The sequence below is a fragment of the Phyllobates terribilis genome, unplaced genomic scaffold (genome assembly GCF_046119375.1).
Source record: "Phyllobates terribilis strain yellow unplaced genomic scaffold, ASM4611937v1 Scaffold_1__5_contigs__length_1240528914, whole genome shotgun sequence".
NCBI lineage: Eukaryota > Metazoa > Chordata > Amphibia > Anura > Dendrobatidae > Phyllobates > Phyllobates terribilis.
In genome coordinates this window covers 965,090,879-965,117,127 of record NW_027362761.1, presented here as the reverse complement: position 1 = coordinate 965,117,127, position 26,249 = coordinate 965,090,879, and the positions used below count along the sequence as shown (strand labels likewise).

The 26,249-nt window shown below is 41.2% G+C and overlaps 1 protein-coding gene across 3 annotated transcripts in view; it reads left to right on the top strand.

Annotated features, from left to right (window-relative positions):
- LRBA (LPS responsive beige-like anchor protein) overlaps positions 1–26,249 on the top strand; it is a 646,348-nt gene that overhangs the window by 550,772 nt on the left and 69,327 nt on the right. For 2 of the 3 annotated variants that reach the window (XM_073642521.1, XM_073642519.1), the window contains exons 48-50: positions 10,679–10,768; positions 18,101–18,293; positions 21,173–21,235. In XM_073642521.1, the coding sequence (XP_073498622.1) occupies positions 10,679–10,768; positions 18,101–18,293; positions 21,173–21,235 (346 nt within the window). The remainder of the gene's footprint in view (positions 1–10,678; positions 10,769–18,100; positions 18,294–21,172; positions 21,236–26,249) is intronic. The other variant, XM_073642520.1, reaches the window with a different exon arrangement.

Sequence of the window (26,249 nt, the reverse complement as noted above, 5' to 3'; positions counted from 1 at the left end):
ATGTAGGGTTAACTTCAGTCACCTTCTTTGCATTAGTCACTAGCACACTGTTTTTTTTTTCTTTTTATATCTCGCTTTCTTATTATTATAGATACATTTGTGTAATCTGTATGTATTGGAGTAATGCTTCTCCCTTTTGAATAGTATTGATGAGTCTTTTCCAAATTCCAGTCCTTATGGCCCCCAACAGATCATGTTTTCAGGATTTCATTAGTATTGCACATGTGATGGAATTATTATTAAGGCATCAGAAACTGCCACAGATTCTCTCTACTGTGCAATACTAAGGAACTAAGGACTTCTGAAAACATGATGTGTTGGAGGGCTGTGAAGATCCGGTTTGGAAAACACTGGTATAGACATTGTCCCATACGTGGTTCTCCTGTTCACACAGAGGGGTTCCTAAGCCTTCACTAGTCAGTAGAGACTACAAATGTACTCACACTTATTTCAGAAGTACAGCGAGGTTAGATCCAAAATGCCAGCGCTCTTACATATACAAAGAAAAGTTAGGGGAGTATTATGAAGAGGAGGCCAGCCACTAACACCACTTGGACATTGGCCACCAATCCGAAATTACAAAAACAAGTAGACACATCTTTACCTATGTATGTATCACCAATATGGATAATCAGTTTGTAACATAATTGGAGCTTTTCCTAGAACTGTGAACTTTCTCACAGATATAATACTTGGTCCAGAAAATGAAGGGCAGTGACCTACAAAGAAACAGGTTGAACCCCAAGACTAACATATTGAGACTCAAAATTAAAATATGATTAATAAAATGTGCAGTAGAGATACATAAAAAAATGAAGCAATTTAGCAATTACTGCAATTATTGTAAAGTGAAAAATCCCCTTTCTAAATGGCCCATCTTTATAGACAGAATGCTGGAGTTTATGTAACATATACAGTTTTTTTTTCTTTTACTCCTCGAAATAGTTTCACATAAGAATTTAAAGGTTATTTCAGTCCCAACATGACTCCAGAACACTGGTTTGCCGTTAATCTTTCTTTCAAGTATAAACAACATCAGTCTTTATAGCATTGTTAACATTTGTTAAATGCTTAAGGAAATATGTTACTCAACTTTTCTTCCGTAGTTGTATAAACAGTCAGACACAACATAGAAGCCGATTAGTAGGATTATAATTTGGAAATATTAGATGTTTTGATATAATTTATAAATTAATGACATGTAACAGATTATAAAGAAGAAAAATGCTTGTGCTGGCTATAGATGGTGGCATGTCTAACTCCACTTAGTTATCTCACGTTTGCTGGGCGAGTGTATTCTTGTGGCACCAAACAGCCAGTGTTTAATCCCCTCACATTTCTATTAGAGTAAGGAAATATTGAATAGTTATAAAAGCTCTGAATTCTTAAAGAAGTTGTCCACTACTTTCACATTGATGCCCTATCCATAGGTAGGGCATCAATGTATGATCGGCCGGGGTCCCGCACCCAACACCCCCGCCGATCAGCTGTTATCAGTGCCGGCAGCCGCCGGCTGCAAGTCCTTACCTGCGGTGCTTGGCCGTCCATCTGTAGTGGCTGCCGCGGGGTACTGCACATCCGCCTCCCATTGAATTGAATAGGAGGCGGATGTGCAGTAACAAGACCCGGCCACTACCAACTTGACGGCCAAGCACTGCAGGTAAGGACTTGCGGCCGCTGCCACCAGCACTGATAACAATTGATCAGCAGAGGTGCCGGTCCCCTGGCCGATCATACATTGATACCCTATCCTACGGATAGGGCATCAATGTGAAAGTAGTGGACAACTCCTTTAACTGAATTTTTAATACTTAGTGCTTATTAGAAATGCTTAATATTTCTCCATCTACAATGCATTATTTGTATTGATCATTGCATTTCATTGTATTTGGTCATTGTTCATGGTCATTTTAACAAGAGAGACATTAAAGATCTTGATCTCTAAAGAGGCCCTAGATGTAAAGTCAAGCCTCCTCATTTCCTGTATAAGTTCTTATCTATTATGTTAAACTGGCAATCCACATTACATAAATGTCCGTCCAACCTGTATGTGTATGGGGCTTCTTAACCATCCCCAGATTGGAGATGTAAAGGTAAAAAACAATTAGGCATGTTTCCATGGTTAGCTTATGGTCAAGTAGCCATGTTTGGCTGACAGCAAAACTCAAAAAAACCCGGGAATCAAGCTGCACCCAGACACTACCAACAACATGACTAAGGGAATCAATGAAACGTTCATTCTGTCCATCCAATAATTTGGGTCTCTGAATTTTTAGTTCATTTAATGCCCCTAGCTACAGTATCAAGAATATTTAGCACAAAGGTGATTGGTGATCTCACCAGAGCCTCGAGCTTACTCACTTTTTTTTTCTTTCATTATCATTGTATGTCCGGTAGCCAAAGCAGTAGGTGTTTTGTAAAAGCACATCAACTTAGACAGATACTGTTTGAAATTCTCCATGAACTTGCTGCCTCTGAATGCTATTGAGTGACATTTGTTTCTGTTGCTTGTGTCTGCTTTGACTAGCTGGTTTGTCTCAGATTGGCAGTCAGGATTATATTTCAGTCGGACTACAGATGTAAGAGTCAAGAGCAAAGCAGGTCTTTAATAGTATTCTATCTAGACATCGGAATGTCTCATTGTTGTAAATCCTTAACATACTCTTCCTTAGCTGCTATCATTTTTAAAGGGTTAACATACCTTGCATGTATAAGCTAATGGGAAAAGCAGTTTATTTCTGTTCCAGACAGTAATGTTTTCTCATTTTACCTCAAATGTAAGAAAACTGATTAGATCTAAAGAAAAGAAATTAATCATTAAAAGCAGTGGTCCCCAACCTTTCTGATCTCGAGAGCCAAATTGAACTCTGGGATATGTTCTCAAGCCACATCCAGCTCCCGCCTCCCTCACAGTAGTAGCAACCCATTACGGGTATAATGATAACTAAAGCTTTTCCACAGAAATCACCCCGAAGCACTATACCAAGATCCAGGGGTTCCTACAATACCCCAATTCAGTATTCTCCCATCAAGCACTCCACCTCACTGTCACATCCAGCTTCAAGCATTTCCTCTGATAGGTAGTATCATCCTGTTTCCAGCATACCATACTTAAATTATCTCTAAACACCTAAGACTAGTGCATCCAAATCTGCTCTTCTGTTTAGGACTACTCACAAAATTCATAAGTTTGAGATGTGCTCTTCATACCTGTTTTCTAGACCTGGAGCTAATGCACCAAGCTGGCAGACAACCATGAGCCACAATTCATAGGACCGCAAGCCACATGTGGCTTCCGAGTTACAGGTTGGGGACCCCTGGTTAAAAGTATATTAACAGGCACAACCATGAATGTATCTTTTGATCTACAAGTCAATGTAACAGGGTCCATGTACACATTACATTAAAGTTGGCTAACCCTGCCGATTTTGATGGGACTGACCAACTATCTAATGTGTATGGCGGCTAATGCTATAGTAGAGGAAGAATGAATTTCAACTGCTGATCATAGTGGAAAATAGTGACTTCTCTAACATCAGAAGGTTTCAAACAGAGGTGGACATACCGCATAAGAGGGTAAGGTGTGCTGATACTTATGTGGATTTATATAAAGGATGGTATTGTGGTTATCATCTCCACGTGTGGTTCTGGTGTAGGGACCCCTCCATGCATCTAGATTCATCTCCCCAAGCTGGATGCTTTTAAATAGTTAATTTTTGAGGAGCAAGTCTTACCAGTGATTCATAGTAGCTCTAGGACAGAAGGTAGAAACATTAACAGTGAGCCACAGGCTGCACTGTTAAGAGTAAGAGAATTTACTCTGCCTAAAAATCTAAATAGTATTCTTCTTTACTGGCATAATGTACTAGTACATGCATAGATGTATCATGTATATATGCATATCTAACTTGTATATGTGTGCTTGTGCATGTGTATACTATGTAAGGGGTTAGCTTTAGTGGACCAGTCAGTAGAGTAGAGGGGGAACTTAGTGCCCTGATCAAGCCTTGAGTGACATAGAGCTTGTTCCTGGCATAATTCCTTGTGGGCTGCAGTACCTGTAAACAGCCACAAGATGCCACTGTTCTGGGAGCAGATGTCTGGTTGAGTCTGCTAGCAGGGTTACAGACAGTGATGAGTTAATGCTGTGTGATGACAGCTCAACGAGGGTGGGCACTTTAGGAAAATTCCTGCTTAAGTTTCCAGAAAGCAGGAGGAGTGACTGATTAAGAGATTGGACAGTGAATTGTGCGGGCAGCCTGACTATAGTGGCTGCTTGGGTAGACGGGAGCTCAATACCCTCAGACAGTGGGATCACTAGTGTTAGTCTCCCTACGCGAGAGCAAGAGTCCTGTTAGCCAGCCGGAGAAGCTCATCAGAGGTAGTGAGAACCCGGGGCACTTCTAGTCTGCAGGAAGCAGAAGAAGACAAATAGGACTCCAGGCTAAGACGTGGGGGAGAGATATTGGATCCAGAAAAGTCTCTCCTGGGCTAGAGATTAGAGCCACGGAGATGCTACACTTAAAGAGGGAACCAGGGCTGAAGGAGTTACCAGCGCCTGTGAGAGAGATGATAACCTGTCGGGCCTTATCCATTATATCTGCCTGTAAATATTGTATATATTCCTCTTCCCCAAGTAAAGTTCAAGTTCTGGTTAAGAACCTCGTGTCCTCTGAATTTATTGCTGCCCTGGTCCCAGAAGAGAAATGCCTGGAGACAGACGCGATCGGATGGCTTGAAGTAAGTGAAGAGCACCACATACACAGCCACACTTCAGAGGGAGGACACGTATTGTCTGTAGGGTGCCAGAGCGAGAGGGGGCTACAGCTCGCCCACGACTACCTCGCTGGGGCACCTTTCATTTGGCGTAGTCGGCAGGATGCGAGCTCCTCGTATGAAGAAAGCGGGGAAGAGCCGACGCAGAACACTGAGGAGAAAGTGTTGGAAGGCATGCGGCCCAAGATGGCGGCCCGAAGCATGGATTCCAAGATGGTGACAATGGCGGTGAAGTCTGGGTGAAGAACCGCCTATCGTGGGAGTGGACGACGCCGGAGAGCGCGAAAAGATGTCCAGCTCCTACGAGTTCCGGCCCGAAGAAGGATGGGCCCAGTGGTGAAGATGCGTCCCAGGATGGGACGTCCAGTGAGGAAGAGGGCGTGGCGTAAAGTGAAGTCCGGCCCCGTGAGTATCAGCGCGCACAGAGAAGGGGCGCGGCCGAAGACGGAGCGGCCGAGAGTGACGCGGCGGTCGCGTCAGAAGGCCGGCCCAGGAAGAGGCGGCGTTGGACGCGCATCACAGGTAAGCGACCGGCGCCATTTTCTGTGCGGCACGCAAGGAGAAGGAGGTACGGCAGCGGACGTCCTGAGAAGATGGCAGCCCCAGAGTCTGACGACATGCGTGAGTCAAGCAGCGAGGAGGAACTCTTGGAGATTACCACCCCAGGGGCCGCCGCTGGGAGCCTTTCACCGGCGGGCGCTGCCTGCGAGCCGTTGCCCCTACCCCCAGTGTCTGTCCAGTGGGCCACTAGGCCTGATCCGGAGCTGGGCCTGCTAGTCCACGAGCTTCGCATTTGGTGCTGGAGTCGGATGCCGGAGGAAACGTCCCCCTCGGCTGAGGGAGGAGAACATCCCGGTGGGGCCGAAGCAATAGCTGCAGCAGAGCTTGAGGAAGGTGAGCGGTCTATGCCCCAGCAGCCGGTCACGCCTGCAGTATCTGCCCCAATAGCTTCTGCGGCAACAGAGGCCCCCAGGCCTTCAGGGGACGGTGCTTAAGGGAGGCCCGCTAAAAGAAAGGCCCCACGGGAGAATTTCTGGTCGTTGGCCTTGGAGGCCATCCACTCTTCCCCGGCAGAGCGGTACGCCGAGCCCGGGAGTCTGAAATGGACTACCCGCGACCCCCCGATGACAGCACGAGAACAGCGGCGATGGACCGATACCTTCCTGAGAGGCTGGCTGGAGGGGTCCAATGCGGCGAGAAGGGAGTCAGTGGAGAAAGCTCAGACCCGGGGGCGGGTCATAGAATTCCATATCCGTGAGGGGTAAGGATTTCTGGAGGAGGAATGGACCGGGCACGAGGTGTTCGTGGCCCGCGAAGTGGTAAAGCAGGACTATCTGCCCGACCGTCTCCACAACCTGCACGTGGGGGACATCGTGCACTTTGTAAAATGTGAGTGCCCCAGAGGGTGGTATGCGGCTGCACTCACCCGTCCATATGAGTGGGAGGACGTCCTTGAGAAGGACAGGCAGGTCCTCCAGCGAAGAGCTGAGAGAGAGGCTCGGCAGCGTCGGGCTAGGGAAGCCCCTGGAGGATTCTTACCCCCTCCCAAGGCTGGCGTCCTGCAGGAGGAAGAACCTAAAACCAGCAGCGGGGAGATGTCGTCGGTAAGGAAGAGGAAGACTTCCTGAGCTGTAGTAGAGCCGACTCTTCCGGTGAGGCGCCTTGCGATGACTCAACAGTCAAATACCCGAAGGGGGCTGGAGCAGTGGAGCAGGAAGCTGCTAGAGAAACCCAGGCTGGCGCTAGTAATGAGGTGCATCATTTCACAGTGACCAGTTACGGCCCTACCCAAGTCGGCTGTGGCAGCGCTGCGTCCTCGGACGAGGACCCCGGGCCTAGCAGGTACCCCGGGCCTAGCAGGTACCCCGACCAGCCGTGGAAATGGAGGAGGCCACCTTCGTCCGCAGCATGGGCCGCCTTCATGAAGGAACGGAAGGAGGCCTGGAAGAAGTGAGCTGGCTAAAAGGTCCGTTGACCTCTCACTTTTTCGTTTACTAGGACCCACCAGCTGCGGTCCTGATTCTGGGACTGTTTCCCAATGGGGGCGGAGTGCCCGATGTTGAGTTAAGTCGGAGAGAAAAAAATGGAGGACTGTTCCATTACCTCCCAGGCCAGGAAGGTCTTAAGCAGCACCAAAAGTTGTGTGCCTAAGAGAGCTGCTCCTTTTGTTTTTACTTTTATTTTTATTTTTGTTGCGCTTGTTGCGCCTTTTTCTGCTGGAATTTAAAATGCTGAGACACACCTTGAGGATGGATATCCTCCAAATCTAAGAGACTTGCGGCCCAGCGGGAAGAACCGGTGACCCCCGCTAGGGCCAAGAAGAAAGAGACTCACAGGGTGTTACCTGTGACTGCGTGCCTCAGAATGCAGCCCTTGAAGAAGATTGAGGGCTAATGGTGGGTAACTTGTCTTAAAAATATGGACATGGACACTGTGTTTCCAGGGTCCTTACCAAGAAGGACCGGTACCTCTGAGAAGTTTTTTTTTGAAAAGTTGATAATGGACTGTCCTGAATTGCTGTTCCGGGGCCCTTAACCGAGAAGGGCCGGTCTCCCATCCAAGATGATGACCTCAGGACCAGTCGTTTACTAAAATGTTTCAGTAAAATTTAGTAATGTGATATAATGTCATAGCTGCTGATTTGTGTTTGTTTAGTGTGGTCGGGGACGACCAACATTAAAGTGTCGGGGAATGTATTAGTGGGGAAGGGCGTAGCCTTCCCTTGGTACTGAGATAGTTAAAGGAAGTGTTCCTGAAGTCAGACCTCTCTGAACTGTTGATAGACCAAGCTAAGGGGTTAGCTTTAGTGGTCCAGTCAGTAGAGTAGAGGGGGAACTTAGTGCCCTGATCAAGCCTTGAGTGATATAGAGCTTGTTCCTGGCATAATTCCTTGTGGGCTGCAGTACCTGTAAACAGCCACAAGATGCCACTGTTCTGGGAGCAGATGTCTGGTTGAGTCTGCTAGCAGGGTTACAGACAGTGATGAGTTAATGCTGTGTGATGACAGCTCAACGAGGGTGGGCACTTTAGGAAAATTCCTGCTTAAGTTTCCAGAAAGCAGGAGGAGTGACTGATTAAGAGATTGGACAGTGAATTGTGCGGGCAGCCTGACTATAGTGGCTGCTTGGGTAGACGGGAGCTCAATACCCTCAGACAGTGGGATCACTAGGGTTAGTCTCCCTACGCGAGAGCAAGAGTCCTGTTAGCCGGCCGGAGAAGCTCATCAGAGGTAGTGAGAACCCGGGGCACTTCTAGTCTGCAGGAAGCAGAAGAAGACAAATAGGACTCCAGGCTAAGACGTGGGGGAGAGATATTGGATCCAGAAAAGTCTCTCCTGGGCTAGAGATTAGAGCCACGGAGATGCTACACTTAGAGGGAACCAGGGCTGAAGGAGTTACCAGCGCCTGTGAGAGAGATGATAACCTGTCGGGCCTTATCCATTATATCTGCCTGTAAATATTGTATATATTCCTCTTCCCCAAGTAAAGTTCAAGTTCTGGTTAAGAACCTCGTGTCCTCTGAATTTATTGCTGCCCTGGTCCCAGAAGAGAAATGCCTGGAGACAGACGCGATCGGATGGCTTGAAGTAATTGAAGAGCACCACATACACAGCCACACTTCAGAGGGAGGACACGTATTGTCTGTAGGGTGCCAGAGCGAGAGGGGGCTACAGCTCGCCCACGACTACCTCACTCGGGCACCTTTCATACACTTACACACACTTGTGTGTATATGTGTGCCTAATAGGAATGTTCATGTGGGTGGGGCATTATAGAGAGAGCCCAGACACAAGAGGCTGCACAGGAGCCCTTTGTTCTTTGACTATCCCCTGATTTCACATATTCTGCTGTATTGATTTCCCTGTTATATTGTAATGTTACATAATATAAAATACCATTGTTTGAAAGATATAGTACATTGGAATTTTGCTAGCAAATTAATTTGTCGCTCTCCTCCTAGTGGTATAGAAGACAATATCCCATTAAAGTTTTCTTTCCTGGTATTCAGAGTAATCCAACTCTGGCTGAAAACTTATGAGTTAGAAAGTTAATTATGCATTTTATTGTTGTACCTTGTATTAGAGATTTTACTGTTTAATTGCTATTTTCAATATATGAGGAGTCCCGAAGCTTTTATGGATTAGATTGCCCATAAAATGACTATGCACAGCATCTTGCCCTTTCCCATTATAGTTGGTCTGCTTTTATTTCTCTATTCACAGCCTTAGTTCCATCAGACAGTTGTGAAAAAAAGCAATTTTGAATTTGTCTGCAGCGGAAAAGTTACAAAACTATGTATTTATTCTAACTGCATCCATATGTGCAGTGTTTTTCACATACTCTGCAATCATTAGTACTTGTAAAAGGAACCATCAACCACAACATGGACTGTTCTCAGTCCAGATTTCAGGTTCTTCTTTTAACTTTAATAGGTAAAGAGCAAACATAATATTAAGAAAATATTGTTAGGGTAAAAGAGCTACAAAAACTTCACTCAAAATATATTTAAATATGGAGATTCTGTATTTTCAGAAGTAATATTGCACTATTAGGCTGACCAGTGGGTACCTCTGCTATGTTGGGGTTCTGCTGACCAGTTGTCTGTTGGTCAGAGGTGTGACTTGCCTCTTTGCTCCCCAAGACTGAAGGATAATTGTGCAACCACTTTTCTCCAAATTAAGATGGAAAGTGTATGTGCCAAAATGTTGTTCCCTTCAGTCAGGGAAGTTTAGCATCTAAAAGGGAAGTCATCATCTCACTACATGAATGGGGCACCGCTGCTATTCATTGGGCACCTTGTCAGAGTCTTCAAGTCCCAATTTGCCCACTTTATTGGAAGGCTGCTGTTAAATTTAAATTCATATTTTCAAAAAATATTTCCACCAAATGAGCATTTAATGGTAGAGTATTCAGCAATAAATTGCCCTCTTAAAGTTTTCACAGTTTCAGGAAGTTTCTTTGTGCTTTCAGCATGATAGTGTGCCCATTCCCTGGGTTCGGTTTGGGAGAGTTTAGTTGTCCAGTGCTGAGTTGGTTGAATAACTATGTGATAAGCTGGAATGCTGAAGCATTATTAGGAACCAGTTTTTCCCAAAAGGTTAGAACAAACATATTAAAGTTGAATTTATATTTATAAAACACCATTTTCCATGCAGTAAATTACCACATTAACTATTAGGAGAATGTTTAAGACGCTATAACGTGTTTTTCCGGCATGCCGTTTACCTAGCATATGCTCATGCAATTTCTCAGCAACATGTTCCTAGGTATGTAGGCGACCCTGCCTAGTCACACTGCTTTGGAAACTGAACTTGTTGTGGGGCATATACAGGTTAAGTACCATCATCCTGGATACTGCCACTGGAGGAGGAACAACACCTCTAGTCCCCGCACGTTGAGTGAATCTTGAGGTACTAGAAGACGTTTGCAATCAGGTTTATAAAAGTCCATTCTATAAAAATAAAATCTTATCTATTAGGTATGGATTTTAATGAATTACTTAGTTTTGTTTTTTTTTTTGTATTTTAAGAACATGTTCAGTAGCTTCCAGAGGTGTTTCCTGAATGTTGTGATAGTTTATCTGTGCATACTTGGGCTAATATCAGCCAAACAGCTGAAGTGTGTGATTCCTGATTGTTATAGCGTAGCATGTTTCTGTTTAATATCACATTGCGGGACAGAAGTTTTGCAGTGTTTCTCATGGAAATAACATCTATACTCCTAAAATGACTTCACCATACATACCCGTGCCAAGTACAGGACTTGGCCCCCAATGAGATTATAAAGGTCTACTTTTGCATATGATTAAAATCAAGAATTATGATTATTTTATTTCGGTGTTGATGCATATCTTGATTTCACATTTTGCACTTTTTATTAATCTTCCTCTTCTATTTTTGAAGGGTGTGGAAGCTCAAATTCGTAGCTTTGGACAAACCCCATCGCAGCTGTTAATAGAGCCGCATCCTCCGAGGAGTTCAGCCATGCAAGTGGTAAGAATATTATTAGGATATTCGAGTGATTTCCACAGTATTGAATCTCACTAAAGTATGTGAAACAGTAAAGACAAATGAAAGTCTTGTGTGATTAAAGCGACTAATAAAAATACTAAATATCAAATCTATTCATACACATTGCAGCCACTTAGGTTACGTGGCATTTCAGTGACCTTCATGAATATCTTGATTTTTTTTTAATAAGTAGTGGGTATAGCCCTAAAGATTCCCTGCCAGTTTTAAACTGTGTTTTATGTCTGCTGTTCTTTAATGAAAAGTTTTCTTTTTTTAAATTGTCCAGATCACAATTAAATCTGCATTTCTGTCATATGTGACATCAAGAATGCTATGATATTCTTACTGTAGAAACAATGGAGACCACATTAGGACTCCAATAGACTGAGGGGCCGATAACCTTCAAGCATTTACGCCACAAAAGTGGCATTTCTAGTGTGGCACATGGAGGTACACTGTTCTTAGAACAAGTGCCGAACTCATTAAGTGGCGTTCGCCTGTTAATGAATTTGACTGGCATAGTGCAAGCGTGCGCTACTCCAGTCCTGAGGAATCGGCCCCTTTATTTACAGTGATTCAAACACCATTGTGATCTGCTATAAACTGGTAAAGCATTGCTGACTCCCTATTAAGGGGCTGCTAGGGCACCATGTGACACTACGCGGTGCTCCTTCGGGTACTTTGAGTAGTTGTTCTTTGCCTGAATCATTGCTTGTAGAATACCACTGAATTCAATAAATGTAAAATCTGGGTCATCCAGAGATATAGTGAGGTACTAACAAAAGTTCATTTTATTCACTTGATCTTGGGGAAAAAAAAGAAGTTCTACAATTGGATGGGATTAAAAATAATGTTCCTGTGCTGAGATAATCTTATAAATGTGCCGCTGCTGTGTACCGTGTAATGGCTGCATCTGACCATACAAGGAAATGGTCTGATCATACCACAGCTCCTGGGCAGGGGAGGAAGCAAAAGAGATTACAGACATTACAGCAGGGGATCACAGCTGATCCTTTTTTTTAAGGTAAAACGTTGCTGAAAGACAGGCAGGGAAATGTTTTACCTCACAAAAAGAATCATCTGCAATCCCCTGCTGTCCTGTGTGTGTACTACTTTTGTTTCCTTTCCTGCCCAGGAGCTGTGGTATGATCAGACCATGTCCCTGCACGGTCAGACACAGCCATTACACAGTACACAGCAGGGGCACATTTATAAGACTATCTCCGCACAGGGACATTTTTTTAATCACTTCCTATTGTGGAACTTATTTTCATTCCAAGATCTAGTGAGTAAAGCAAACTTTTGTTTATGGGAAAATCCCTTAAAGTTGGCTGAATCCGCCGATATTAATGAGTTCGGTATAATGTGTATGGGAGCACCTGCCGACTAATGTTTGGGAAAGATGAAGATCATGCATGTCCAATTTTGGACTGCCGATCGCATTGTTCTCAATGAGATAAGCAGCCAGATGACTTGTTCTTATAGAGAACACAGGAGCGCTCGGCCAAATGAGTGCTCCTGTGAATGGCCAAAAACCATTTCAGCTGACATTTCCAAACAATCGGCAAAAGCATCATTCGGCCGATAGCCATCTACTGTGTCTGGTCAGCTTTAGCTTGCAGAAAATCTGAGCATATAATACATTTAAATGGACATAGGCCTTGAATTAGAACTGATTTTTTACACAGTGCCTAGACCATTACAAAGGTGGTTTGCACAAAGGTATTATGAACAGTGGATGATTTTAGGATATTATACATCTTTCTGGTTGACATAAAGTTGGGGAAATTATGGTTAAACAGTACAAATTTAACATGCAATTATGCTGTTCTTGGCTCGCAATGGCCAGGCTTAAATTCCTGGGTGGCGCGTAGAGGATTATGAGTAGATGACACATTGGCAGAATGCCATACTTTCTCACTTTTCTCTATGTTTTAACCTGAACCTTTGAGTTTTGATTAGTTTCTATTGCTGTCCTATTATGTTTAACACTTTACCAGTAATTTCTGGTTGTTATATTTCACATTATTATTCATGGTGTCAATCTAGAAGAATCTAAAGCTGTATAAAGAGTAACACTTTAAATGACTTTTATGCAAGTATGTACAGTTAGGTCCATATATATTTGGACAGAGACAATATTTTTCTAATTTTGGTTCTAGACATTACCACAATGAATTTTAAACAAAACAATTCAGATGCAGTTGAAGTTCAGACTTTCAGCTTTCATTTGAGGGTATCCACATTAAAATTGGATGAAGGCTTTAGGAGTTTCAGCTCCTTACCATGTGCCACCCTGTTTTTAAAGGGACCAAAAGTAATTGGACAATTGACTCCAAGGCTATTTCATGGACAGGTGTGGGCAATCCCTTCGTAATGTCATTCTCAATTAAGCAGATAAAAGGCCTGGAGTTTATTTGAGGTGTGGTGCTTGCATTTGGAAGGTTTTGCTGTGAAGTAAACATGCGGTCAAAGGAGCTCTCCATGCGGGTGAAACAAGCCATCCTTAAGCTGCAAAAACAGAAAAAACCCATCCGAGAAATTGCTACAATATTAGGAGTGGCAAAATCTACAGTTTGGTACATCCTGAGAAAGAAAGACAGCACTGGTGAACTCATCAATGCAAAAAGACCTGGACGCCCACAGAAGACAACAGTGGTGGATGATCGCAGAATAATCTCCATGGTGAAGAGAAACCCCTTCACAACAGCCAAACAAGTGAACAACACTCTCCAGGAGGTAGGCGTATCCATATCCAAATCTACCATAAAGAGAAGACTGCATGAGAGTAAATACAGAGGGTTCACAGCATGGTGCAAGCCACTCATAAGCATCAAGAATAAAAAGGCTAGACTGGAATTAGCTAAAAAACATCTAAAAAAGCCAGCACAGTTCTGGAAGAACATTCTTTGGACAGATGAAACCAAGATCAACCTCTACCCGAATGATGGAAAGAGAAAAGTATGGTGAAGGCGTGGTACAGCTCATGATCCAAATCATACCACATCATCTGTAAAACACGGCGGAGGCAGTGTGATGGCTTGGGAATGCATGGCTGCCAGTGGCACTGGGTCACTAGTGTTTATTGATGATCTGACACAGGACAGAAGCAGCCGAATGAATTCTGATGTATTCAGAGCCATACTGTGTGCTCCGATCCAGCCAAATGCTGCCAAACTGATTGGTCGTCGTTTCATACTACAGATGGATAATGACCCAAAACATAATGCCAAAGCAACCCAGGAGTTTATTAAAGCAAAGAAGTGGAATATTCTTGAATGGCCAAGTCAGTCACCTGATCTCAACCCAATTGAGCATGCATTTCACTTGTTAAAGACTAAACTTCAGACAGAAAGGCCCACAAACAAACAGCAACTGAAAACCACCGCAGTGAAGGCCTGGCAGAGCATCAAAAAGGAGGAAACACAGAGTCTGGTGATGTCCATGAGTTCAAGACTTCAGGCAGTCATTGCAAACAAAGGGTTTTCAACCAAGTACTAGAAATGAACATTTTATTTACAATTATTTAATCTGTCCAATTACTTTTGGTCCCTTTAAAAACTGGGTGGCACATGGTAAGGAGCTGAAACTCCTAAACCCTTCATCCAAATTTAATGTGGATACCCTCAAATGAAAGCTGAAAGTCTGAACTTCAACTGCATCTGAATTGTTTTGTTTAAAGTTCATTGTGGTAATGTCTAGAACCAAAATTAGAAAAATGTCTCTGTCCAAATATATATGGACCTAACTGTACCTGCTCACCCATAACCCTCCTGTGATTCTGTAGAATTTAAGGAAGGTGTCCAGCTGATTACATTTATTGGAAGAATGGCTTAGACTTGTTTAAAATAATAAGTGAACCCTCATGGATCCCCCACAGATCCTTTTCTGTTGACTGATTCTCAGTTGTTTGTGTTTCCTGGTCTCGTCCCCAAGTCACAGGAAATGCTCACTCAGCCAATCACTGACCGCAGCGGGGGTCTCCCTCAGCCAGTGATTGTCTGAGGCAAGAAAGCCGGAACCAGAAACAGAACCTGCAGGGATTCGGTGAGGGTTAATATGATTCATCTTTATTATTTTCTAGCTGGTTTGAATCATTTTAACAAAAAATTGTATCTGCTGTTAATCCCCCTATAAGATGTAAATGTGCTGCCAAGAATAAACATGCACATCTACTTATTGCCAAAGCTCTAATTACGGTAGTCAAGAAAGTAATAGCTGCCACCAAAAATACCTAAAGAAGTGCTTTAGAAGATAATTTATTACACAGGATGAGTCCAGAATCGCTAATATATATCTTGTGCCTAAAGTTTATCCATTTGTCCATGCATCTATTAGAGGTAGTGTCCAAAAATAACAAGAAATATAAATCTATTTTTCACATCCTTATTGTTGTTGTTTTTTGCCTTTTGTATAAAGATAAATTAAAATAATGAAACATATATTTTTACAGTAATAAAATATTTTTCTAATACGCCTTTAGAGACCTAGGCTCCTTGGTCACCAAATTCAGTTATCTTAGTCAAGGCAAAGCGAATATCTAATGGGGACAATATACAATCACTTTGCTCAATCAAAATGTGTGATCTGAATAAAGAGAATGCTGACGCGTAGGAGATAAGAGTTATAATGGCAGTCTAAGAATTGGGCGAGGGTATAAAATAACAATGCCATTAAAGTGGGTAAACAGAACGGCTTAGCATTTTGCTCTCGGTAGGCATTTCGCATGAGCTCATAATGCATTTCCTCTTCCTCTGGGCTATTGTGAGCACATTTTTCTTCCCACAGCAGAAATAAGAGCCATCTTGTGCTGTGTTAAGTGCAGCAGCCATAATATACGCCAGGTGTAGTAATTAGCAGCCACATGAAGGCCGCCTATTTGTCTGCTGCCGCTGCTGTTGTTGAATCCCCTTGTGCCTTCACACTATCAGATAGCTGGATTTAATTGAGGCCACATCAGATGAGGCATTACTGACACCTTTAATTGAATGAGCATCCAGGGAGAATTAACTCATAATATTGATTGGCTTTTAGCCACTTGCTCAGAAGGGTGTCTGGATAGCTTATTAGTTGCCTTTATTTACACCTTTGTGCAAAGAGTACAAACAGGGATTCATAGTGCAATATGTTTTTGTAAGTACTCTTAATAACTTTTTAAAAAGGGCTGATCATAAAAATGCAAATGCCGTTTTAATAGCTTTTTAATATAAAAAAAAAGAAGACGATGTAATCACAGAGCGGAGCATTGCTTTTTATTTATGCCCATTATTTCATTATTGTTACTGCAAATTTTTTCTAATTTCTTTTTTTTTTGTCTTTATGGTATACTAGATAAGTGGTGTTCTTCATGGCTAGGTCAGGAAAATATTTTCGAATTGTTTTGAAACTCCCCTATTTACTACCAAGAAATTTCCAAACAGTGTACTTAGGCAGGGTAGCAATAAAGGGAATTTGTCACCTGGTTTTTGCTAACCTATCTGAGAGCAGCATGTAGAGTCAGAGTAGTAGGCTGCCTGCTGCAGTTTTGATAAAATCCCTGTTTTATCTTGCAGATCTACCAGTTCTCATAATGATCAGCTCTGTCTAACACGACCCCCAGCACTGATTGGCAGCTTTCGGCCTATACACAGTGTAAACAGAAAGCTGCCAATCAGTGGTGGGGTCTTGTTTATACAGAGTTCATGAATATGCTTGACTAACTTGCAACAGGTTTACTAGTCCTCTAGTGATAATCTCCTGCTGATAAAAATGTGATTTTTATCAGAACTACTGCAAGCAGCCCAATAAGTGATACATCACTGGAATCAGGGTCTCTGGCTCTGCAATGTGCTTCTCTTAAATTAGGTGGCAAAAACCTGGTAATAGATTCCCTTTAACATGAATGGTGAATTTCTAATTTCACTAGAGTGTTCGTCTGGCCAAGCATCTTCTCTCCTTAGAGTTTTGTATTTTTGGGGGTCTGAAAATCTGGGCTTTCAAAAATTTTTGTTTGATCTCGACCGTGGAAGGGAGGGGGTATTCTGTTTTTATATTAGCAAACTTTAACTGCGCTGTTAACTTAGTGATTTCCTTCATAAAAGACTTCCTACTTGTCATCTTTTCTAATATTTAGGAGTTATAATCTGTAAATATTTAATATGCACTTTTACATATTTATTGATTGATTTTCTTATCTCTTCAGCTATTTCTTCCATTCTTGTACTCTTGCATATTGTTTGTTTCACACTGTGTATTGCTTTTAAGACCAGGTTCACTTGGGGATTTTCATCTGACCTACTTACATTAGTGTTGCATGAAGCAAATTCTAAAAATGTCATAGTAGAGTTTGTAGTAAAATGCTATAACACAAACAAACTAAAAAGATGATGGTGCACTAGTGGTTTCTTTTTACTAAATGCCAAGGTTGTATTAGCCCCAAGGAAAGGCTAGAATCTGATGAAAAATATAAAATAACAAATCACAGCTATCTTCTCCCCCTCAAAACAATATCTATATTGCTGCTTGTCTGACTGCAGCCTATGTCCACGTCCTATAGGGTACATGGACTTCGTATAGCGGGGTCCTCATCCCCGGACACCATTTTTTTGAGACGTAAAAGAGAGTGACTGGAAGAACTAATACTCAGACATACCCAGCCTGTCTTTGAGCTACATGGTTGGCAGCCATTCATTTATAGGAGTTGTCTCATGAAGACAGCCTGTTCCTATTACCATGTAAAGCATATATACGTACATCATAGTGGGGATTTTTTCTCAGGACCCCCTGTAATCAACTATAACCCTCCTGTAATATCTGCTCTGGCCTACCGGTATATATCAGCTCTCTTTGTATTACAAGGATGGACATTCAGCTAAATGGCCGCCATATAATACATCATTTCCTGCTTGCCAGACTTGCTGGGTACAGAAACTAGCTCGTATTTTGAAAGGGGTTGTGTCTGATAATACAGCACTATAACAGCTGTCATGTAAGACATTATATTAATATTGCTTTTCACTTTTAATATCCATCTACCTGGGGCTTTATAGCTGCACTATGTCAATTTCTAAACTGCACATACAGTATTATTATAATATAATTATATCAAAATGATATTCTAATACTGCACAATGAGGATATAGTCCTGTTAATAGGCCTTCTCCTTATTGGCCTTAGTGTGGTGTGCTCTGTATTTTCTTTCTGCTGTATTCTTTTCTATTATAATCAGGTCTTCCTTTTCTTGTCCTGTTTCCCTTCCTTGTGTCCTTTGATTTGTCTTCATACTCTTGTTCCCTTCTTCCACTTGTCTGGGTTCTTGTTGTGCCCACTCAACAGTATCTCCTCCTGCAGACTCCACTGATGTTTACAGACCAAGCTCAGCACGATGTCATTATGGTTCTGAAGTTTCCCTCCAACTCGCCCGTCACTCACGTTGCAGCGAATACGCAGCCTGGGTTGACCAGTCCTGCGGTCATTACTGTCACTGCTAACAGGCTATTTGCAGTCAACAAGTGGCACAGTCTTCCTGGTGAGTACAGGTCAAAGTTACTAGAAAAGTATTTTCCAGTATAATATAAAGTATAAAGGGACATCTTAACCGTACATTCCAGTCTATCTGGTTTTCATGCTGTTTTTGAATACTTCATATTGCAATTTTTTTTTTAGCTAAAGCCAGAAGTGGGTCCAGCCAGAAACATACTAGTCTTTCCTTTATTCTTTCCATTCTTTTTTAGCTGATCCTAGATTTGTCTTCAAAAATAATTTAAGACCTGCAGAAACAGCTACAATTTCACTTTAGAGAGGTGTTTCCTCAGTGTTTGAACTTGTGCCTTCATAGTTTCTACTCTATTTAAAGGAACACGCCATATAAAAATGATGTTATGACAGCTGCAGGGTTTGGGAGGGTAGTGCATGAATCATTGATACAAGGAGCAGCAAACAAAGAACACCCATCTTCTGGGCTGCCACTTCATTTGCTTGAAGATATCGAACTGTGGAAACCAGGTTCAGCCATTGCAAGATGTACAGAGCTGTGCCTGATATACAGTTAAAGGGAACCTATCATTAGATTGATGCTGCATGAACTGCGGGCAGCAAGAATCCGAACATGGGTGGGATATTTCAGCCATGTGTTTCAGGGAAAACACAGTCTGTAAAGCCAGCTGGGGACTATAGAGAGAGGCCTGACTATCTGGTGGGGTTCCTGGCGGCCTGGTCCCTGCCCACTCCAATTGATTGATATGTCTATCCTTATGTTCACACATGGGAGAAACCTGTCAATCAATTGGAGCAGCGAGGGAAAAGCCAGCCAGGGACCACACTGAACTAGTTGGGTCTCTCCCTGTAGTCCTCAGCCAGCTTCTTAAACTGTGTTCTCTGAAAAGCTTCAGTATTTCAGAGTAAAACATACCTGGCTGCAGCCACAGAGCCAGGCATTGATTCATGCTGCCCGCGGTTCAGTCAGCATGAGTCCATTGACAGTCTTTCTTTATAAGGACTCTGTAATCGATGGAGTGCTACGCCCTGTTCAGTCTACTGATCATTAGTGGCTACCATTGGTTGGCCTGACCAATCTGATACTGATCATTATCCTGAGGATAGACCATCAATATCGAAGTTCTGAAAAAACCCTTTACAGTGGTTGTCCAGTCTAAAGATATTGAAAACTTGTCGTTTAAGCATTAAATGATGTGACCACATGCAGATTTTCATATTTGTATATAAATATACACAAAATGTCCATACTGCATATGTGCTTTTGAAACAGTTTTTGAATTAACTTGGGACCTAGCTGAACTTATCAACTGTACAGAGAAGGTTGACAAGAAGGGGTCTTCATGGAAGAATTGTGGGCGAAAAGCCATAACTTCAACATGGAAACTGCAACTATGCAATAAAGCATTAAAACTAGGATTCAGAAAAATGGCAGCAGGTGCTCTGGATGAGTCAAAATTTGAAGGCAGTTAGTTTTTGCAAAGGTCTAGAAAGCGATACAATAATGAATGTCTTCAGGCAGCAGTGAAGCTTGGTGGAGGTTCTTTGCAAGTTTGGGGCTGCATATCCGCAAAGGAGTTGGAATTTGATCAGGTCTTCTCAATACTGAGAAATACAGGCAAATACTTATGCATCATGCAATACTATCAGGGAGGAAACGACCCCAAACAAACATCCAGTTCCATTAAGAACGATCTTCAGCAAAAAGAACAACAGAGTCCTGGAAGTGATGATATGGCCACCACAGAGCTCTGATCTCAACATCGAGTTTCTCTGGCATTACAAGAAGAAAAACAAGGATTTACAAATGCCTACTAGTGATGAGCGAGTATGAATTGTTAACCCGCTCGGTGAGCATGCTGTTTTGCTCGCCGAGTATCTGCGGCGTGCTCGGCAACGATGTTAGTGTCACCACGGCTGCATGTGTCACGGCTGTTAAACACCTGTGAACCATGCAGGGATTGCCTAACAGCCGTGACACATGCAGCCGCGGCGACACTAACATCGTTGCCGAGCACGCCGCAAATACTCGGCGAGTACCTGAGTGTGCTCGCTGTAATGGTTAACAATTCATACTTGCTCATCATTAATGCCTACATATACAGAAGATCTGTGATTAGTTCACCAAGATGTTTGGAACAACCTCCTTGCAGAGTTTCTTCAAAAACTGTGTGCAAGTGTACCTAGAACAATTGATGACATTAAACTATTAACACTTCTATTTTTTTAAGTATTCAAACTTTGCAGCATTTAATCCACACCTGCCTAAAACTTTTGTACAGTGTGTATATATATATATATATGTATATGTATGTATATATATATATATATATATATATATATGTATATGTATATATATGTATATATATGTATATATATATATAAAATATTAATTAAAAAATGTGCCGTTTTATTTGCCATTTAAGGCCTCATTTAGACGCCGGTGGTTTTTCACATACGGAAGAAAATTGTTCTATTGTCATCCACATTTTAGATCAGAGTTTCATCAGTGTTTGGTCAGTGTCAGTTTTTGCCATCAGTACTTTTTACGTATGGAAAATTGAATATATAAATTGCAAAGCTTTTCCTATGCATTGCAATGTTAATCACAGATGGTACCTTGATGCTGACCCATAGACTTGTATGGGTGATTTTCATATATGATATTGGTAAAAACGATGGATAGAACATGTAAGTGAAAAACGGCGTCTGAATGAGGCTTAGGTGTGACATTTCAATGTTCTTACTGAAGCCTTTTTCAAGCACCAAGCTTGCTCTTGTTTGCTGCGTCGTCTTTTTACCTTGAACAGTCCTTGCTCCCTTCAGCATCTCACTATGGAGCGTCCCTTTTTATATATACACATACATTTTGTGTTTATTCCATGTACTAAACTATTTTTCCCCTCCCTTTAGCCCATCAAGCTGCTGTGCAGGACCAGCCGTACCAGCTGCCGGTGGAGATCGATCCTCTCATAGGTCTGTCACTTTCTCCTCTCTCTGCGATTCATTAAGCCCTGTATGGTAGCCCTGAAGTGTAGATTACTGTTGTTTTTCACTTGCCAGTTGCCTGGAATGGAATTCTCCTGATAAACCATTTGCATGCAAATTGGAATGCAATGAGCTGTGGCTATGCTGGTATTTCATCAACTCCCCCTCGTTGGCTTGCCTAATTTGAACAGGCCTAGGACGTGTGTCACCGAAAATTAATATGGATGCCGTAATAATGTGTGATTGAGAATGGCGCATGAAACACTGTCAGGATAATATTGGATCTTTTCATCACTCAGACTTGTTGATGAGCAGGAGCGAGGCCCTGTTATGATGAATTGGCGTTCGGTAATGTGCTAGAGCGGCATTTTTTTCTCCTCGGGAAATTTTCATAATAACAGTAAGGTTCCTCTCTGTGCAGAGAAATAAAACCTTGGTGCCAGGGCTTTATTGTCAAAATCAATCCTCTTTTTTTTTTTTTCCCCCGTGCAGCTGCCTTGCATGCTTCATAAATTAATGGAGCTGCACCTTTTTTGTGTGTGCATGTATGAGTATTTTTTATATAAAATTTATTCCTATAACCTTATATTATCTATTCTTTTTTTTTTTTTCCCTTTTTTTTTTTTCTCTTTTACATTGACAATGGAGAAAATGTTGCGGATGTGTGAAAATGTTATTATAGAGATGAATAGATGTGCGTACAGTACATTACGCTTTGTATGAGCATGTGAAGTATCGTCTCATCCCTGTCTGTCATTGTCTGCGCTTCCCTTGTGTGAGGAGTCAAGATGATGGGCAATGAGATATGTTTTATCCTCCTCAGAAGTAGAAAGCAGTCTTTCTGTGACTTATAGTGTGTGTTCTGACCGATGTGCAGGGGATGGAAATGGATGAGCTTCAGTTCAATTATCATAGCGTTTGCTAGGCTTCCCTATCAGCGAGTCCCCTGATAATAGTAAGCCAACAGCAGGAAAGCTCTGTTTGCTGGCTAAGAAAAAATATTACGTTGCCACTTATCGAATGTGAATTCACAGCGTCTGTTCTGCAAAAAGAAAATGCTGAAGTTTATAAAATGCACTTGTGTGCATATGTTTTTAACTTGGATTTTTTTTTTTTCAATTTTACATTTTTATTTTATTTTTTTTATAGAATACAAGAGAATATACTTCACTTAAATTTTTCATATATTCACTGGTCTTATTGTATATATTTATATTTTACATACTCCTTCTTTTGGGACTCAAAGTAGCAGGAAATAGAATAACAGTTTCTTCCCTGCCTGTCCCTATAGACCCTATATGAGGTCATGGGGACTAAATGTAAACCAATACTGTCTCATTGCACTAGTGATGGGTTCTCAGGTATATGCACTATCCCAAAGGTAACCATATGTAGGAAAATTTACTTGATAAGACAGACTGAGGATCATGAACAGTGGATGAATTTAATAAGCATAAAGTGTATACACAGTGGTAACTGTACATGCTCACCTATCGAAAATGTACCCCGCTCATGTTTCGCACTAAGCGTCACCAGGGGGATTTCATTGCAATTATTATTTGTTGCAATGATGTAAGTGGTTAAATTTCTTGTGTAACAATGAATTATCATACTATATAGTACTTGCATCTTTTTATGGTTTGGAATAACAAACAGGCTTTTATTCTGCTTGTTTCATTTCTGTTAATAAGTATTCACAATGCAACAATTTTACCATTGAAAGTCTGAAAATCACTGGAAGAAGCTGAGTTATCTGACACTGGAGAAAGACACAGATGCTGGAAAAATAGAACAGGGACAAACCAATGTCACGAAGAAGCTCTTTTTATGTAACGTTAGTCGAGATGTAAATCAGTGCAGGCGGTTCTGGAAAATAACAAGCTTGATGGCACCCGCAGAGAAGAGAACATTTACTTACTAAAGAATTTGATGGTGAACAAAGTGGAATGAAGGAGTATTGATGTTGCAGCTACTTTCATTTTCCTGGTGCATAAACATATCAGTTTCTTTTGTATAACTCATGTCTGCAGTGTAGTCTCACTTTCATCTCTTATAAAGCATATTAACCTTGAGACGGGGAGTATCAGACATGTTAGTACATATGTATCCCCACTGCTACTTGATAACTCGCATGTGATGAAACGCAGGCTGTCAGTTCGAGCTCACAAACTTAAGCACCTTCTTAATTTTTAAATTTTTTCCAGCCTAAATAATACTTTTGTTGGAGCAGCTATATATATATATATATATATATATATATATATATATATATATATATATATATTATATTATATTATATTATATTATATTTTTTTTAACTAATCTTTTCAGTTATTTGTAGTATGTCATTGCTGCTATAATATAAATTATGGTTCCCCTTATTTTGAAAAGAATGATTTAAGCCATCTTATGTGGAGAGATATACTATTAATTTTTTTAAACCGATAAACAGATTCATAGTAAACGTTCATGCCATTAAATATTGACGTAATCCAAAATCCTTCTGTCCCCAATAACTTTTGAAATAACATATTACAGTATTTTATAGTACTTAGCTTTTTTTGTTTTAATCTGTTACATTAACATTCCCCTGCAAACCTCTTTGTCAATTTCTTTCCTTGCCAGTCCCCTTAAGGGCATGTTCACATGTAGCTTTTTTGCAGTTTTTTAATTGTTTCTTTCTGCGCCAAAAATGCTGCATTTTACAGTACCAGCAAAGTGAATGATATTTAAAAAATCTCATTCACAGCGGCATATTCTGTGCTTGAGTTTTTTGAGCTGTTGGTCATTTTTTTTAATCCGCAGAATATCTATTCTTTCTGCATTTTTGTCACTCATTCAAATTAGTGGCATAAAAAAGCAGGTAAAAAGTTGCATCTTGTACACAGCGTTTTTCCGGCCACTACCCATGGATTGGGTACAGAAAGAAAAAAATGCAACATGTGAATATAGCCTGTGTATTTTGCATGCTATAGCATTTAAGATTGCTTAGAAACCATTTGACGTCTTACCTGGGTGACTACCATCACTCAATAAGTAATTATATGTACAGCTAGTAACAAAAAATTCTTCCTGCTATTACGAATTTGTTCTATGGCCCCACCACCATAACCATACAAGAGAACATGATATTTGCATAAAATAAATAGCAAACACAACATTAGCGACAGAAAGAGAGCTAGAACTTGATGCGTTTTCTAGTGTAGTGTTTAAAGAAAGTGTTCCCTGATAAGACCAGCATACATGTGTGTGTATATGTGTGTGTATATGTGTGTGTATATGTGTATGTATGTATATATATATATATATATATATATATATATATATATATATATATATATATATATATATATATATAAAATGTGTGTGTGTATGTATATAAAATGTGTGTGTATGTATATGTTACAGTAGTGTGAAAAAAGTGTTTGACCCCTTCCTGATTTCTTATTCTTTTGCATGTTTGTTACACTTAAATATTTCATAGCACAAAACTACTTTACGTATTAGACAAAGATAACACAAGTAAAAACAAAATGAAGTTTTTAAATGAAGGTCTTTATTACTAAGGGAAAAAGAAATCCAAACCTACAGGGCCCTGTTTGAAAAATGATTGCTCTCCCCCTTCCCTTAAAACATAATTTAACTGTTTATCACATCTCTGGGAAGCTGAATCCAATTTACCTAGCCGCACACACAGGCCTGATTACTGCCACACCTGTTCTCAATTAAGAAATCACTTAACTAGGACGAAGTGAAATAGACCAAAAGATCCTCAAAAGCTAGACATGATGCTGCGATCCAAATAAATTCAGTAACAAATTAGAAACAAAGTAATCAAGATCTTTTAGTCTGGAAAAGGTTTTGAAGCCATTTCTAAAGTTTGGAACTACAGTGAAGCACAGTGTGAGCCATTATCCCAAAATTGCGAAAACATGGAACAGTGGCGAACCTTTCCAGGAGTGGCTGGCTGACCAAAATTACCTCAAGATCGCAGTGACGACTCATCAAAGAGATCACAAAAGACCCCACAACAACATCCAAAGAACTATAGGCCTCACTTGCCTCAGTTAAGGTCAGTGTTCATGACTCCACCATAAGAAAGAAACTGGGCAATAATGGCATTCAAAGCAGAGTTCCAAGACGAAAACCACAGCTAAGCAAAAAGAACAGAAAGGCTCATCTCAGTTGACGATCGCCAAGTCTTTCGGGAGAATACTCTGTGGACTGACGAGACAAAAGTTGAACTTTTTGGAAGGTGTATGTCCCATTACATCTGGCGTAGAAGTAACACAGCATTTCAGAAAAAGGATCATACCAACAGGAAAATATGGTGGTGGTAGTGTGATGGTCTGGGGCTGTTTTGCTGCTTCAGGACCTTAAAGACATGGTGTGGTGAATGGAACCTTGAATTTTGTGGTCTACCTAAATATCCTGAATGAGAATGTCCGGCCATCTGTTTGTGACCTCAAGTTCAAATGCACTTGGGTTATGTATCAGGACAATGATTCAAAACACACCAGCAAGTCCACCCCTGAATGGCTTAAGAAAAACCAAAATTAAGCCTTTGGAGTGGACTAGTCAAAGTCATGACCTTAAATCTGATTGAGATGCTGTGGCATGACCTTAAAAAGGCAGTTCATGCTCAGGAACCCTCCAATGTGCCTGAATTACAACAATTTTGCCAAGATGAGTGGGCCAAAATTCCTCCAGAGCGTTGTAAAAAACTCATTGCCAGTTATCACAAATGCTTGATTGCAGTTGTTGCTTCTTAGGGTGGCCAAACCAGTTATTGGTTTAGGAGGAAATCACTTTTTCACACAAGGCCTTGAAGGTTTGGATTTCTTTTTCTCTAATAGGAAAGACTTTAATTTAAAAACTGCATCTTGTGTTTACTTGTGTTATCTTTGTCAAATATTTAAATTTGTTTTGTGATCTGAAGCATTTAAGTGTGACAAACATGCAAAAGAATAAGAAATCGGGAAGGGGGCAAACACTTTTTCAC